The 16,763-nt window shown below is 42.4% G+C and overlaps 1 protein-coding gene across 1 annotated transcript in view; it reads right to left on the bottom strand.

The window, feature by feature from the left end:
* The window catches only part of ksr2 (kinase suppressor of ras 2), a 125,506-nt gene that overhangs the window by 26,565 nt on the left and 82,178 nt on the right, over window positions 1–16,763 (bottom strand). The window contains exons 11-15 of the mRNA XM_052104876.1: window positions 11,749–11,858; window positions 9,324–9,492; window positions 6,936–6,977; window positions 3,406–3,472; window positions 1,794–1,842 (exon numbers count right to left, since the gene is read on the bottom strand). Of these exons, the coding sequence (XP_051960836.1) occupies window positions 1,794–1,842; window positions 3,406–3,472; window positions 6,936–6,977; window positions 9,324–9,492; window positions 11,749–11,858 (437 nt within the window). The remainder of the gene's footprint in view (window positions 1–1,793; window positions 1,843–3,405; window positions 3,473–6,935; window positions 6,978–9,323; window positions 9,493–11,748; window positions 11,859–16,763) is intronic.

Genomic DNA, 16,763 nt, shown 5'->3' with positions numbered 1-16,763 from the left:
GGGAGGAAGGATGTGGCACCATGCCCATCTCGGGACTCGAGTCTGAAGTCAGTGCTGAAGCGGTCTCATATGCATCAACCTGTGCGGTGCGAGCATTGCTGAGGATGCCATATGCCCCAGGTGCTTCTGAAATTGTTTCAGTGGAACCGCTGTGCCTGGTCTGAACGTACTCAGGAGTTCAGCACCGACTGCGCATGCTCACTTGTGAGGCACGCTGTCATCTAACTCCATGCAGAGAAAAGAGATGCTCTGAACAGTGGAGAGCTTGCTCTTTTCCCAGTTGACCCGAAGCCCTAAACGGCTGAGGTGCCTGAGCACCAGGTCCCTGTGTACACAGAGAAACTGTCGAGAGTGTGCTAGGATTAGCCAATGCCCGGAGGGCAAGGTTGGTTGCCGAGCTCAGTTCCTGCAGCACATCAGGATCAGGACTACCCAGGTGCAGATCTTTTAATGCCTTGGCCTGGTGGACTTGCAGGGCAGAGGCGGCCTGTCCAGCGGCACTGTAGGCCTTGGCCGCAATTGACGACGTCAACCTAGATGCTCTCCGATGCAGGGGCAATCTCATCCAGCTCAGGGGATCCGAAAGAGACATCAGACTGGCCGTAAGGCGAGGCGGTCTCATCTCGGGACCGGACGGGGGCAGACGAGAGGGCTGGGGAACGGGTGGTCCGTGTGGATTTACCTGGCAAAACCGCACCCGTTAAATTCCCAAAATGTCCTCCAGCCATGCCGGCCCTAAACCCGTGGGTAGAAGGTGCGATGCGGGGGGGCGGCTAGAGTGGCTTTCCCCGGAAGAAGGAAAGCCACGATCACAACGTTGCCAAGGTCATGTTCTCACGGAGGCTCTGAAGAGAGACCCCTAGTGTCACTACATCGACACAACGTCGAGTGAGTTACAGAAGGGGAATGGCAAACTACTTATCAATTAAACAATTTAAAGAGAAAAATCCTCTCAAAATACAGATTAAGTGATTATGATCTAGAAATATAGAAAGGAAGACATAAGAAAGCCTGGACATCGAGAGAGCAGAGAATATCCAGACACTGTGACCTAAAGCAAATAGAGGATGAGAAACACTTTCTTCTCATTTGTTCTAAGTACCACACTGTGAGAGAAATGTTTTTCCCTAAATTTGAAACACGGAATCCATCATTCCTTATACTCAGTGATGAAGAGAAAATCACCTATGTACTTGGAGAGGACAACAGCACATCCGCACTAGCTGCAAAATATGTGTCTGTCATTCACACTGTTAGACATGACTAATTCACTGTATAAATTGAATTCATATTGTATATATTCTCCTATTTTGTGTGTTTATATATACATAGCAGTTTTTTTTTATTATTATATTTAATCATTCTTCGTTTTTAATTGTATTTTAAAAAATTTTCCATTACTAGATTTGACAGATAGACAGACAGACAGATATTAGGTTAGACAGACAGACAGACAGACAGACAGACAGATAGATAGATAGATAGATAGATAGATAGATAGATAGATAGATAGATAGATAGATAGATAGATAGATAGATAGATAGATAGATAGATAGATAATTTAGAACTATGAAATATCTCATGATATTACATTAAGTACCATGATATTACCATCTGATACCATCACAGTGATATGGTACTGTAACAATACTTTTTTGTAAGGGTATAAAAAAGTATTTCTTGTTATATAAAGCAACCAGTCAGCAAGGCCAAAAGACAAAAATGTTCAGTGAATGTCCTCAGGTTTTAGCACTTTATTGTAAACTTTTGCTACAGAAACAAGATGACTCACATCAGACGTTGGCTCAACTGCAATTTGTAGCAAGGGACTCCCTTTGGTACTGTGTGATAAAAAGATAGAAAACGTGTTTGTGAGGGGAGAGTCATTTACTTCAGCAGAACAAATCTTTCTTTTCAACAATTTTTGTAAATGCATTAAAATACATAGTTTATAGTCCTCCATCAGAAAGGATAGAACTACAAATATATTCTTATATTTCCATAATTTCTGCATATTTATCTACATATATCATATATTTTGAACAGTATTTTCAAACTGTTCTTGATTATGCTATTAACTTGCTCAATGGCTTACAATTAACCACTTCTATTGGTACTATTTGACATGTGGAATAGAAATGATTTCATGACCTTAGTATGCAGTACAGTAAGTTCCATGCTGCATGTCTAGCATATAATGATCATCTTCCACTCGCAAAAAGTGCCTAGAATCCTCTAAAACTCTAGTCCTTATTCAACCTTGGTGTTGACACCACCAGGAGCAGTCAACGCATTTATATAAGACAAGCAGTGGTCAGTGGTAACAGATATAGCATGCCTTTTACCATTGTTTGGGTTTAAAGATATGGGGTGACAGTGCCGGAAGATCTGTCAGTCTATTGATGTGCACATGTCTGTTACCAATTGTGCTCTACAACAGTGTCAGACAATTCATTTCAATGGCAATACGATACTACGTAATGCAATTCCTTTTATTTCCATGTATAAGGTATTTTTGTAATTACTGTATCTTGATTGAGCTAATTAAAGAAGGCATTTTTCTTTATGGGTCTTTGGGTTTTCCAAAACATTGGCCAATCTGGTTGACAACATCAGTGTAGCGTAAAGTCAAGCTCCACTGTCTGACCAAAGTGTATGCGTGAGTGAGACTTGTCTTTAGTCACATCAGTCTTTGCACCATGAATATTTTTGCTCCAATAATTCTGTAATCCAAAATGTTCATTTCAGCCATAAATAGACACAAGCAATGTTGAAACTGTCTGACATATCTGTGGCCTCTCGTTGGCCATCGCTCTAAATATGGACACAGTTGCGCAAGAAAAGATTTTCAGAACAAAATATTTCAGACAGCTTTGTCTATGTTCTGATATTAATAAGAGGCTTTTTAACCAGTTTAGTTCATGGTTTTACTCATCTAAACTGATCCACATTTTTCCTCAATCAAATCTTTAGTTCTAGTTTAAAAACTAGATTTAGTTTTTAGTTTTTTTTAACAATAAGAATTGAATACAAAATCAATCTATATACAACAATAACAACAGTATAACAAAGGAACATCCTTTCTTTGCTCAAGTTCTTTTGATTATTTTCCTTTTTTGAATTATTTTCCTTGCTAAAATGTGTCTTAGATACAATTTACACAAAGAGACAATAGAATTGTCATAACAAGCCATAATGATCTGGATAATTTACATGTACTATTCACATATTCAGTCAGCAATATTTACCATGCATACTGATGTCATCTTGTTTCACATTTTTAGATTAGTTCAGATGCATCTTAAAATAGCAAATTGACACTAAACTGAACCAGACACACAAACAAACACACACACACACACACACACACACACACACACACACACACACACACACACACTCACCCAGGCTCAGTTAAAACAGGATGTAGAATGACTTGAGGAGCCCTGCTGGGGACCTCAGGGGCCACATCTACAAAAGGGGGTACAAAGAGGGTAAAAAGATGTACAGAAGGCAGAAACAGAGATAAAATAGAGATAATGATGAGATATAGCCTATTTTTATAGCCTAATAGGAAAATAAATGTGTCATTTTTTGGAAACATTCATGAATACCACGGAGAACAACAACATTTTGTCCCGATTTTTCTTTGCAACATGAGAAGATTTATATACACTCACCTAAAGGATTATTAGGAACACCTGTTCAATTTCTCATTAATGCAATTATCTAATCAACCAATCACATGGCAGTTGCTTCAATGCATTTAGGGGTGTGGTCCTGGTCAAGACAATCTCCTGAACTCCAAACTGAATGTCAGAATGGGAAAAAAAGGTGATTTAAGCAATTTTGAGCGTGGCATGTTTGTTGGTGCCAGACGGGCCGGTCTGAGTATTTCACAATCTGCTCAGTTACTGGGATTTTCACGCACAACCATTTCTAGGGTTTACAAAGAATGGTGTGAAAAGGAAAAACATCCAGTATGTGGCAGTCCTGTGGGCGAAAATGCCTTGTTGATGCTAGAGGTCAGAGGAGAATGGGCAGACTGATTCAAGCTGATAGAAGAGCAACTTTGCCTGAAATAACCACTCGTTACAACCGAGGTATGCAGCAAAGCATTTGTGAAGCCACAACACGCACAACCTTGAGGCGGATGGGCTACAACAGCAGAAGACCCCACCGGGTACCACTCATCTCCACTACAAATAGGAAAAAGAGGCTACAATTTGCAAGAGCTCACCAAAATTGGACAGTTGAAGACTGGAAAAATGTTGCCTGGTCTGATGAGTCTCGATTTCTGTTGAGACATTCAGATGGTAGAGTCAGAATTTGGCGTAAACAGAATGAGAACATGGATCCATCATGCCTTGTTACCACTGTGCAGGCTGGTGGTGGTGGTGTAATGGTGTAGGGGATGTTTTCTTGGCACACTTAGTGCCAATTGGGCATCGTTTAAATGCCACAGCCTACCTGAGCATTGTTTCTGACCATGTCCATCCCTTTATGGCCACCATGTACCCATCCTCTGATGGCTACTTCCAGCAGGATAATGCACCATGTCACAAAGCTCGAATCATTTCAAATTGGTTTCTTGAACATGACAATGAGTTCACTGTACTAAAATGGCCCCCACAGTCACCAGATCTCAACCCAATAGAGCATCTTTGGGATGTGGTGGAACGGGAGCTTTGTGCCCTGGATGTGCATCCCACAAATCTCCATCAACTGCAAGATGCTATCCTATCAATATGGGCCAACATTTCTAAAGAATGCTTTCAGCACCTTGTTGAATCAATTCCACGTAGAATTAAGGCAGTTCTGAAGGCGAAAGGGGGTCAAACACAGTATTAGTATGGTGTTCCTAATAATCCTTTAGGTGAGTGTATATATATATATATATATATATATATATATATATATATATATATATATATATATATAATACATAGGCCTACTATTATATTATATTATAGTAATATATTTCTGTCACACATTCTTTTAAGGCTCTCCGATTATACCCATGAGCCCATATATCACATGAAGGAAAAACTTCTTTCTAACATCTCCACAGAAATAAGAGTAAATGGACGACTCCTTTTACACTGCGAGCATGAACTAAATGACCAGCTATCATCTCAATGACCAGAAACATTTGCTATTCGTAAACCATACAGTACAGTGAAACCGGAACGCTGTACGTTCACAATCAAAATCCTCGCTTAGATTTTCGAGGGAATTTGACGTTTGACGCGTGCACATCAGAGCGCTTCAGAAGTGTTTAATTTTCATGCACTCTTCAGGAGCTGCTCTGAGTGCGGTTCACGGTGCAGGTCATTGAGACAAACATAGTTCATTTGGATTGCTAACATCATGCAATAACACTGGAAAAAGAGACACAAAAACGCAGGGTTTGTGGCATTTTTATATTCGTTATAATTCCATTATTTAGACAGTATTGGAATTTGAAGTTTACAATAATAACGGTTATCTTAAATAATTGTGATTAGATTAAAACAAGGACTACGTGTCCTGCTCAAGGGCACAGTGTTGACCATGCTCTCAGTAGCTCACCTTGGTTAACCTGTTGATGCGTACCCACTCTTTGAGCAAAACCATGAAAATGACATACTTGAACTTAAATGGCTGTATTTACTTTGGAGTATGGACACTATCTCTGGGCTTCATTTCTCACTGTTGTTAATTTTTAAAGTTAGAGAAGCTGAAGTTTATAGTGATGGAAATATTTTTTGCTGAACATGTTTTTATAATTAAAAAAAAAAAAACAATTAAAAAGTGCCAAGACAACCCAGAAATACAATGTTTTTAAAACCACAAGTCTTAAGAAGTTAAGTTTCAAATTTGAAGATGATCTAACAAAAACATGGTTCCTGCAAGCTTTTTTCTCTGTAAAATCGCTGGAAGCGTACGGAGTAAAATTAAGGCTCCGCCTTTCAAGATGACACAAAATCTGACTGCACTGCTTGGCTATTATGAATAAAACCCCCCATTTTTAAAAATGGACTTTGGAGACAGTCTTGTTTTGTTTTCGAGACTCTAATATATAAGATAATATACAGTTTTACAACATGAGTGCTGCTCAGATTGAATAGTTTGTTGAAGAACGATGACAAAGGTTCATTCTTTCAGGCGAGATCTCATGTACACAATGGAGAATATATTAATATTTATCACTTTTATGGACAAAAAGTGCTATTGGATGTTTTTCAATGAACGCTTGTCAAGGACAATTGATCCAAGTGTGGCGAACTGGATTCATCTGGCGAACGTGTTTTCATACAAAAGGTATGAATCCCGTTTTGATATTGCATGTTTTCATTTGTACTCCTGGCACAAATAACTAAATTGCTGTTTCTGGAGCATTGCTATCATTAAACAGAGATCGGATATCAATTTTGAACCCTTAGACCTTTTGAAAAGATGCATAATTTGTTAACATTAATTACATTTATAGACGGTAAATTATATATTAAATGTAAGCAGAGAGACGTCACTACCACGTGCGGGCGATTGCATATCAACAGGTTAAGCCATCTTGGAGATGAACCAGCAAATTTGGTGTTATCAGCCTTTATTAAAACTATAAGGCTCCCAGCACTTCTTTCCTCGCTAGACACATTCATCAAAAACATGTACTGAGCTGAGTGCCTCCCACAGAATGCAGGCACTTATCAGCCTTTATTTGTCAGTCAGGCGCATGCGACCTTGCCTTTAAAAAAAACATCATTAGAGAATACAGCATTGCTGGTTAAGAGAAGACAAGGAGGAGGAGAGGAAAAGAGTGTGGGAGAAAATGAGAGGGGGTTTGTGGCGCCTCAGAGAAGAGATGGCATAAAAAATCACATCAAAAAAGTTCGCCTCGGCATTGTTGCACTGCATTATGGGTAGGGGTAATGACCAATTATGACACACTTACCGGGGAAGATGAACTGCTGCTTGTATTTGAAGTAATGAGATGCTAAGAGGGGGCACAGAGGAGAAGCATACAAAATTCAATATAATTCAACAAACTTGTGGTGATTATTGGTGTGTTTTTTTGCAATGCAAAATTCACCTGAGATCATCAAAAAAAAAAAAAAGATATGCCAAAAATGTGGGGTCCGAAAGCCTGAGCCCACAGGTGAAAATCCTTCTATATTGCATTTTCCTGTTTCCTCATTTATCATTACAGAGTGAAAATTTGGATTAAAAAATTATTATGAATTTCAGAATTTCTTAATATTCTATATGTTCCTCTTTTGCTATAATGACATGCACTCAAGCTAGCATGGACTTCATAATTTGGTGCAAAACCTGATGATCCTTGTTATTCCTGAAATTCTTTGTTGACTAAGGGTTTTTTGATTTTGTCAAAATAAAGCTGCAAGATATTACAATGCATTTACATTTACATTTACATTTATTCATTTGGCAGACGCTTTTATCCAAAGCGACTTACAAAAGAGGAAGTACATCAGCGAATCATCTTAGGGAGACAGTGGTACAAAAAGTGCCATATTACAAAGTTTCACTATCATCATAATAGTATACAAAACAGATTTAAGTGCAACAAGAAATGTAAATATTTTTTTTTATTAAGTGCTTTGTGGTTAAGTGCTTTTGGAAAAGATGTGTTTTTAGCCGTTTTTTGAAGATAGAGAGTGAGTTAGCTTCCCGGATTGAGTTGGGAAGGTCATTCCACCACCGTGGTATGATGAAACTGAAAGTCCGAGAAATTGTTTTGGTGCCTCTTTGTTTTGGTACGACAAGGCGACGTTCCTTATCCGACCGCAGGCTTCTGGTGGGAACGTAGCTCTGCATAAATGTTTTTAGGTATGCTGGAGCAGACCCAGTGACTGTTTTATATGCCAGCATCAGGGCCTTGAATTTAAAACGTGCATGAACCGGCAGCCAGTGGAGAGAGACAAAGAGTGGTGTAACATGTGCTCTCTTAGGTTCATTAAAGACCAGACGTGCTGCTGCATTCTGGATCATTTGGAGAGGTCTAATAGCACATGCAGGAAGGCCTGCAATGAGAGCGTTACAGTAGTCCAGTCTAGTTATGACAAGGGACTGAACGAGCAGTTGTGTGGCATGTACAGAGAGGAAGGGTCTTATCTTCCTGATATTGTAGAGTGTAAATCTACAAGATCTTGCAGTTTTTGAAATGTGGTCTGTGAAATTTAGCTCATCATCAATGGTTACCCCTAGATTTCTGACCGTTTTGGAAGGCGAAACTGTAGTTGGACCCAGCTGCACGGTGATGTTGTGTTCACATCATCACCGTGCAGCAATGCATTAACGCTTCCTTATTTATTACAATAAACTTTAGTAAAGGGTTCATTAGCTATGTGAGATTATCCATAACATAAACGTAATATTACAACTGCACAGAAAATGAAGCGAATAAACAGGTGTCCTTGAACTTAGTTATGCGCTAGTAAGTATGCGCTGTTTACTAAAAACATGCTGCATGCAACACACAATTTCCTAAACTTTCTTAAAATGAGGAATTCATGACAGTATAACTTATAAAAAAAAGTAGCTTGTACTTCAGTATATTAATGTTATGCTATTATTTCAGTATCCTGGGTATTCAGGACAGAGTTATGAATCTTACATATTAAATATATTAATCTTAAATATGTTTGATACATGTTTAAATAATTGTAAGTAGTTGCTACATTTTTCAAAATATTTGAACTACTTCTTTTTTTGGCTGCTCACCATCTGTGATCTGCATATTTGACTTGGCTCAGATTTTATGTTGGATACATTTCCTGACACAACCCCCAGTGGCTGGGGGACTCTCACTCACACCTACAGAGCAATTTAGAGACTCCAATTCACTTAACCTGCATGTTTTTGGACTTGTGGGGGAAACCGGAGCACTGTAGATGGTATAAGTGCAGACCATTTACTGAAGCAGGAAACGAACACAGGGGAAACCTGGGAACTCTTTGCTGTGAGGCGACAGTGCTAACCATTGAGCCACCGTGCCACACCTTTAAAAAAAAAATTCGTTTAAAGTTTGGTCTGTTACATTTTGAAATGTGTTCTTATCATTTTGCACATTATCATCGACTCAATGTTCTAACAAAAACATTCCTTACTTTAGCATTCCGTCATTACAAAAATACAATTTGTTTCTATTTATTTCTGTTATTAAACTCGATTTTGAATTCAAGATTTTTTATGTAGACTTTTGGATCCCACTTTATTTAAGTACATTCATAGGGGGAAAAAATTTAATTAATCAGTGATCAGGTACTTTTTAGGGAATTATTGAGAAAGTATTATATAAGCGTATGTTTAAGATATGTACCTGTAAGGCTGGACTGTTTCTGCTGCCTAGCGCTCTGTGGGGAAGGGTGCAGAGGAGACGGGGGCGTCGCGCTGGGTGGCAGAGGGGGAGCAGGAGATGACGGGGTGGAGGAGGTGGTGGAGGAGGGGTTACTGCTTGAGTCGGGCTGATACGGCACAGGGATGTGGTCCTGAAACACAAAGGGAGAGAGAGGGAGAGAGAACTTTCGTAAGACACAAATCCACTCAGAAACCCAATTCCAGCTCATTTCTGGTGTGGTCAGTTAGCAATACACCCAGCTTCACTTGCACAGTTAAAGATAAATCTAAAACCTGGGGTATGGACCTATATACTGTAAAAAGTTAATATGTTTGTTTAAGGTGCTATTTCTATCTGATCTGACTCTTAAAAATGACATTAATTGGGGTACCTGATCTCCATACCAGGCAAAGTTGGTCTTTAGCTGGTTTTGCTGGTCTTCCAGCCTAGCCAAGCTGTTTTACAATGGAATATCTGGTCTCTGATCTTGGCCAAGTTGGTCTAGCTAGTTTCCCGGCCAGGTAAAGATGGTCTTTCGCTGGTCTCACAGCCTGGCCAAGCTGGTTTAAGATGGTCTTATCTTGTCTAAGATGGTCTGACTACTCTCTTTGCCTGGCCAAGGTGGTGTTCACCTGTTTTAGCCGGTCTCCCAGCCTGACCAAATAAAAAGAGTCCAAACCCCACATTAAACCAGTCAACAGACCTGCCTGACTAGTAACCAACATACCAACTTAGGCTGGTTTAAGCTGGGGGCTTTCAGCCATGTAACCTAATGTAGCTAAGCTGGTTCAAGCTGGTCTAGCTGGTCTATTTGGTCTCCAAGCCTGGCCAAGCTAGGTTAGGCTGGTCTTGTCTGGTATAAGCTGGTCTCCAACCTTGCTAAACTGGCCAGGCTAGCTAGTCTTTCACCTGGTTTAGCTAGTCTCCCAGCCTGACCAGCTGAAAAGAGCCCAACCCCTGTAAAACCATTCAACAGATCTGCCTGAACAGGTTAGAAGACCAGCTAAGAGCAAAAAACCAAAGCTTAGGCTGGTTTAAGCTAGGGGTTTTTCAGCTGTGTACCCTAATGTAGCAAAGTTTGTTTAACATTGTCTTATCTTGTTTAAGATGAACTAACTGGTCTCCCAGTTTGTCCAAGCCGGTCTAGTCGGTCTGCCATTATGCCCAAAAATGTCTTTAGCTGGTCTATTTGGTCTCCCAGCCTGGCCGAGCTAGGCTGGGTTAGGCTGGTCTTTCATGGTTTAAGCTGGTCTCCCACCTGGTTTATCTGGTCAGCCAGCTGGTCTCCTAACCTGGCCAGCTGAAAAGAGCCCAAAACCCCCATAAAACAAGTCAACAGACCTGTCTGACGAGGTCATGAAACCAGCTAAGACCAGCAAACTATCTTAGGCTGGTGTAAGCTTTTCTTTTCAGCGTGTAACCTAATTTGCTCAAGCTGCTTTAAGAAGGTCTTATCATGTTAAAGGTAGTCTAGCTGGTCTGCCATTTTGCCCAAGAAGTTCTCAAGATCAATCTTGGTTAGGCTAGTCTTATCTGGTTTAAGCCAGTCTAGCTGGTCAGCTTGTCAATCAGCCTGACAAGGTAAAAAGAGACCCAAACCCCAGTAAAACCAGTCAACAGACCTGCCTGACCAGGTTAGGTGAACAGCTATGAGCAGTGAACCATCTTAAGCCGGTTTAAGCTATTTTTTATATTATTTTTCACCCATACAACCTGATGTAGCCAGATTGATTCAGTCGTATCACATATTTGTTGTACACTTGAATAAAACCATTTAATTTAGAAGTAATGATCTCCCATGAGTGCACTGGGCAGCACAGTTACATATCAACAACTTCCCAACATCATGTCAGAGAGACGAACATATCAATACCAAGCAGAGTTGACATAAGAATGACTGAGTGGCATATAGATGTGATAAGACAACAGAAAGCCAAATAAAGAAATGATGCCACACAACTGACATAGCTCTATGCTATGCCAGTCAATAAAGACATTTTGACTGCTATTGTGATTGCTTACTGGCCAAAGTCATAGAATCCACTCAAGTATTGTCCCTAAATATAGTATGGTATGGGTCTCTCCATCAATGCAAGTCTGTAGGATTTTTTCTCCTGTTATATCACCTGCTAGGCAAAAAGGTAAGCCTGGTCACTTAGAAAAGTAACAACTTTTTTGATCTTGGTCAACAAAAAAATTACAATTTGTGTTCTTGTCATGCCAAGTTATTTCAATACATGGAAGTAAACAAGTTGTGCTAAAAACTACAGAAAGGATGTTTGCTTCTAGTCTGCCCAAAACGGTTTGTAATACTGTTTACAGTGGAGGGAGGTAACAGTGTTGAACTTTGTTAGTCTAAAAGCTCCTAAATAATATTTAGTAAATGTTATCGGACTAATAGGCTCACCTTGTTGATTTTGTTGGTCTTGGGGAGAGTCTGGCTAATGTGGAGGTCGGAGTACCTGAGAGGATTGTTTATGTCACATGGTACTGACTCGGTCCTGACAAGCTGACGAGCTGAGAGAAAAACAGCATAGTATCCACGGTAACAGGAGGCAGTTGTCACGGTAACAGAAAAACTCTGAAAAGTCTTGTCACATTTTGATGGAAGAGCCAATAAACCATGTATTATGTACACCTAGTACATGTCAAAAATAGCACATGTATGACAAACATGGCAATTCTATGGCAATGGGAATGCCATAATTGGGGCGTGTAAGATATCATTATATGACTGCTACTTTTAACAAATAAAAATTTATTTTTGTATGTTTTGGACTCATAATTTCATAGCATGAATCATATTTCATATAAACCTAATAAGATGGAGAAGAAACATTCATGGATTTAAATAAGACACATTGGAGGAATTTTTTGGGATAAATACAACCTGTATCACTTTATATAGAAAATAGTTTCAACTTGCCCTCAGTTTTTAATCACTGTACACTTGCCCCATTGACTTTTCTTGTAAATGCATTACTGTAAACACATTTTTGTTCTTGGTGCTGTTTCAACAAACTGAGTAATGAGTCGAAATTATTTTCTGTGGAAATCAACAGCATGTCACAAATGCTGTCTACTTGTATTTAACTTGGAATTTTCCACAAAAGTATATATGAGCCCTTCGATATGTCCCCAACTTTCTGTTGCAATATGAAATATTTCAGATGGAAAAAAATACTTACACTTAAGTAACCCAAGACTTTCCCTTTACAAAAAGCTACACTTCTGATGCTGCGCTGAGAGCGTTTTGGGAACGAGAATACCCACGCCGCCGCACTGAGGCTGTCCGGACCCCCTACGGTTGTGTAGTGTGCTCACAAGAGCGTGAGAGTTCCCAGACATGAGCTTGAGATGTCAGCTCAAGGACATAAGAGCACGGAGTGGCAGGAACATTCAAATTATAAGACTGATGAATGTGTGCGGAGAGGACCAACCGGCCGAATCATAAACATGCTGCAGAGGGAGACCTCTAGCCAAGGCTTTAGAGGAGGTGAGCCCTCTGGTAGAGTGAGCCCTGATACCTACTGGCGAAGCTTAACCGCACCTCGTTGGCCAGGACAGTAGCGTCTCTCACCCAATGCGACATAGTCTGCTTGGTGGCGGCCGCCCCCCTGTAGCGGCCCCCATGGCAAAGAATTGTTGCCCTGACATACGCCACTGGCTAGTGCAGTGGACATAAGTCTGAAGGGCACAGACTGGACAAAGTCTGTGAAATCCTTCTTGCTACGGCACTGCAAACGGCGGGGAGCAGAAGGTTTCAGAAGTGACCGGATGTAAGGCCGAGAAAGGTACCTTAGGCAGGTAGTCAGGGTGAGGGTGCAAAATTGCTTTTGGTCATTCCAGGGGCAAACTCTAAACGGGCTGGCAAAACAGACAGAGCCTGTAGGTCCCCAATTCTCTTTAGAGAGGTAATCGCCATAAGAAACCATCTTGAGAGTCAGAAGTCTGCCAGACGCTGACTCTAGAGGTTCAAAGGGGGTCTCAACCAGACCCTCAAGGACTATTGCTAAGTCCCATGATGAGGTCCTGTTCCTAGCAGGAGGCCACAGTCGTATCGCTCCACGAATGAAGCGACCGAGTAGAGGATGCCTCTTAAAGGGCACCGCATCCATCAGGGCGTGGCAAACCGAAATGGTGGCCACATAGACCCTGAGAGTAGCGGGGCATATGCCTGCTGACAGTCTTTCCTGCAGAAAGTCCAGAACTTAAGCAATCTGGCAGTTAACTGGATCTGCATTACATGCACTGCACCATCTTTCAAAGACACTCCATTTATTGGCATAACTTCTAGTAGAGGGAAACGCATACAGGCGCATTCTGGGCCACGCGAAGAGGTCCACTTCTGCCCTGTAAAATCTCACCGAGATTTGTTCCAAGTAGAGGGAGCCTTAGCACTTAAACTGGTCTCGATAACCTCAGGAGAAAGCCCTGTGTCCCTCAGTTGGTACCCCTCAGGGGCCAAACATGAAGGTTCCACAATTCGGGCCGGGGATGAAATATGCTTGAGAAAGAAGGTCACTCCTGTCTGGAATCGCCCAAGGCAAGCCGCCGAGGAGAGATCATATCTACGAGAACCATACCCTATTCAACTAGCGCGGCGCTATCAGTAAGAGGCAAGACCCTTGCAGGTGAACTCTGGCCAAGACTCCCGGGAGCAGAGAAACCGTGGGGAAATCATACAGGTGCATTCTGGGCCATGTATGTCCCATTGCGTCCAGACCCCAGGGGGGGATGGGTGACTCAGAGAGAAGTAGAGGGGACATTGCGCTGTCTGTTAGGAGGCAAAGAGGTCCACTTCTGCTCTTGTAAAATCTCAACCAGATTTGTTCACTACCTCAGGGTGGAGTTTCCACTCCCCCGTCGGTATTTTCTATCTGGACAGTAAATCTGCTCCCATTCAGGCATCCAGGGATATAAGCTGCTCTGATTAACAGGAGCTTGTCCTGGGCCCAAAGGAGAATCTGCCATGCCAGTCTGTTGCGCTGGCATGAACGTAGACCTCCTTGATGGTTTATGTAAGAGACTACCGCTGTGTTGTCCACCCGCACCAAGACATGGCAGCCTCTGGAGGAAGTATTTCAGGGCCAGCAATACAACCATCATCTCAAGACAGTTAATGTGACAATCGAGCTGATGACCCTCCCATTCCCCTTGAGCTGGATGACCACTTAAGGCCACTACCCAGCCCGTCAGGGAGGCGTCTGTCGTTAGCAACCTGCAACGACAAGACGCACCTAGAGTGGGACCCAAGGTAAGAAACTGGGTCTGAACCACATAGAAAGGGAACGAAGTGCGCGACGCGTAACCCTTATTTTCCTCCATGCTCATCCAAGCATTTCGTGAATGTGCGGGGTGATAGGGCTAGGCCGAATTTAAGAACCCGATACTGGAAGGCTTCGCCCCGAAAGCGAACCTCAGGAACTTCCTGTGCTGTGGCAGAATTTCTATATGAAAATATGTGTCCATGAGATCGATCGTGACCAGCCAATCGTGATGTTGGATTTGTGACATGACCGACTTGATAGTTAGCATCTTGAACCCTGACTGAGCGATTAAAGCCTCGAAGATCTAAGATCGGACGCAACCCCCCACCCTTCTTGGGAACCAGGAAGTATTTGATGTAAAAACCTGACTCTTTCTCTGGAAGGGGAACACGTTCTATGGCCCCTATGACCAAATTTTGCAGTTCTTTCCACAGAAGACATGCCTGCTCCGGTTTTACGGTAGTGAGTTCAACGCCGTTGAAACACGGAGGGCGGTGAACGAATTGAATTCTGTAGCCATTTTCTACTGTTCTTAGGACCCACATAGAAATACCTGGCAGATGTTTCCACACTGCCAAGTTCTCTGAGATGGGTATTCATTTTGACTCTTCCTGTTGAGGGGATGTCGAGCGTTCCACATCCTGGACTAAGGCAGGAAGCAATGGTACACCCAACTTTTCGTTGGAAGCCTCTAACTCCCGAAACACCAGAGGCGGCGGGAATGAAGAGGTTTCGTGGAGGTACCGGGAGGGCCGAAGTGGATGATACACGTGCCCCGTCCTAAGGGGGGCTACCCCCACAAGACTGGGTGCAAAACCGTCAGGGTTTTTTTTCCTTTTAGAAATAACTGCCCTGAGGACTTGCTTTGGGGGCTGCCGAGGGTGACGAACCGGACCCCAGTCTTTACGAGGGGGAGCACGATTCGCCATGCTTTGTTTTTGAGCCAACGCTCCCTCCCCCGGAGTGTGGCGAGGAAGGAATTCCCCGAAGGCTTCCTCGTGACTCTTTGCCTCATGGAACCTGGTGATAACTATATTCATAATGTCACCAAATAAACCAGAAGGCAAAACTGGGGCATCGGGAAGCAAAGTTTTTGTCCTTGTCTCTGATTGCCGATAGGTTAAGCAATACGTGTCTCTACGTGCTGACTAAAGCAGACATAGACCGGCCAAGGGTGTGGGCCATCTGCTTGGTCATGCAGAGAGACAGATCCGTGGTTTGACGAAGCTCAGAGAAAGCCTCTTCGTCGACCGTGGTGCCCACACTCATGTATAGCTGCCAGCCTGACCTGCTGCCTGATAAGCTTTCCCCACGAGCGTGGAGGTGGTCCTGCACAGCTTTGTGGGGAGAGTGGGTCTCTTTAGCAATGATGCCGAGCCAGGCGAGAGATAACCCGCAAGTGTCTCTTCTACCGGCGGCATCACCGAATACCCCCGAGCTTCAGCGCCCACGATAGTCGAATATATCAACGTTGAGGGCACGAAGACACGGGAAGTATAAGGATTCCTCCATTAATGAAAATATTTGTTATGGAGGTCATAGAGGAAAGGAAGGGACTGATATAGTGTTCCCTTCCCTCTTTTATTTATTTATTTTGGCCATCAGACAGAAATTTGTCTTCTAGTTTGAAGCGTTTGGGGGGGGGTCTGTTGTTAGCCGCTTTAATATTGTGCGTGGAATGTACAGAGGTTCAGCGTCCCCTTCGTGAACCGAAGAGGCACCGAGGCACGCTTCAAGCTTACAAGAAGGATCAGCTGTATCTGGGGAGAGAGCGAACGATAGGGTCGGACCCGACTCTCGCTTCTCAGCCAGATCCATGCAAGAGCCCCACGATGAAAAAGTGGGCGCTGGCTCTTGGAAGTAAGTGAGACGAGTGTGAAGCATTTTGACTGTAAACAGATCACAATGCCTGAACCCGCTCTGCTGCAACGCAAGAGCAGCATGCTCTTCCCCCAAACACACAAAACAAAAACTGATGCGTGTCCGTTTCAGCCATAGAGCGTAAAAACGGGAACACACACAGCTTGCTTTGTTTATCAATCATTCTTTTTCTTCTTTTTTTTTTAAAGAAAAGAGAAAGGAGAAAAGGACTTCTGCGCACTGCCTAACCAATTTTAACTCCTAACAGAGGAAAGAAAGTTCTGACAGGCTC

Source organism: Xyrauchen texanus, chromosome 3 (assembly GCF_025860055.1).
Source record: "Xyrauchen texanus isolate HMW12.3.18 chromosome 3, RBS_HiC_50CHRs, whole genome shotgun sequence".
NCBI classification, from domain to species: domain Eukaryota; kingdom Metazoa; phylum Chordata; class Actinopteri; order Cypriniformes; family Catostomidae; genus Xyrauchen; species Xyrauchen texanus.
Note: the sequence above shows the minus strand (reverse complement) of the source record. Positions and strands in the feature narration are given on the sequence as shown.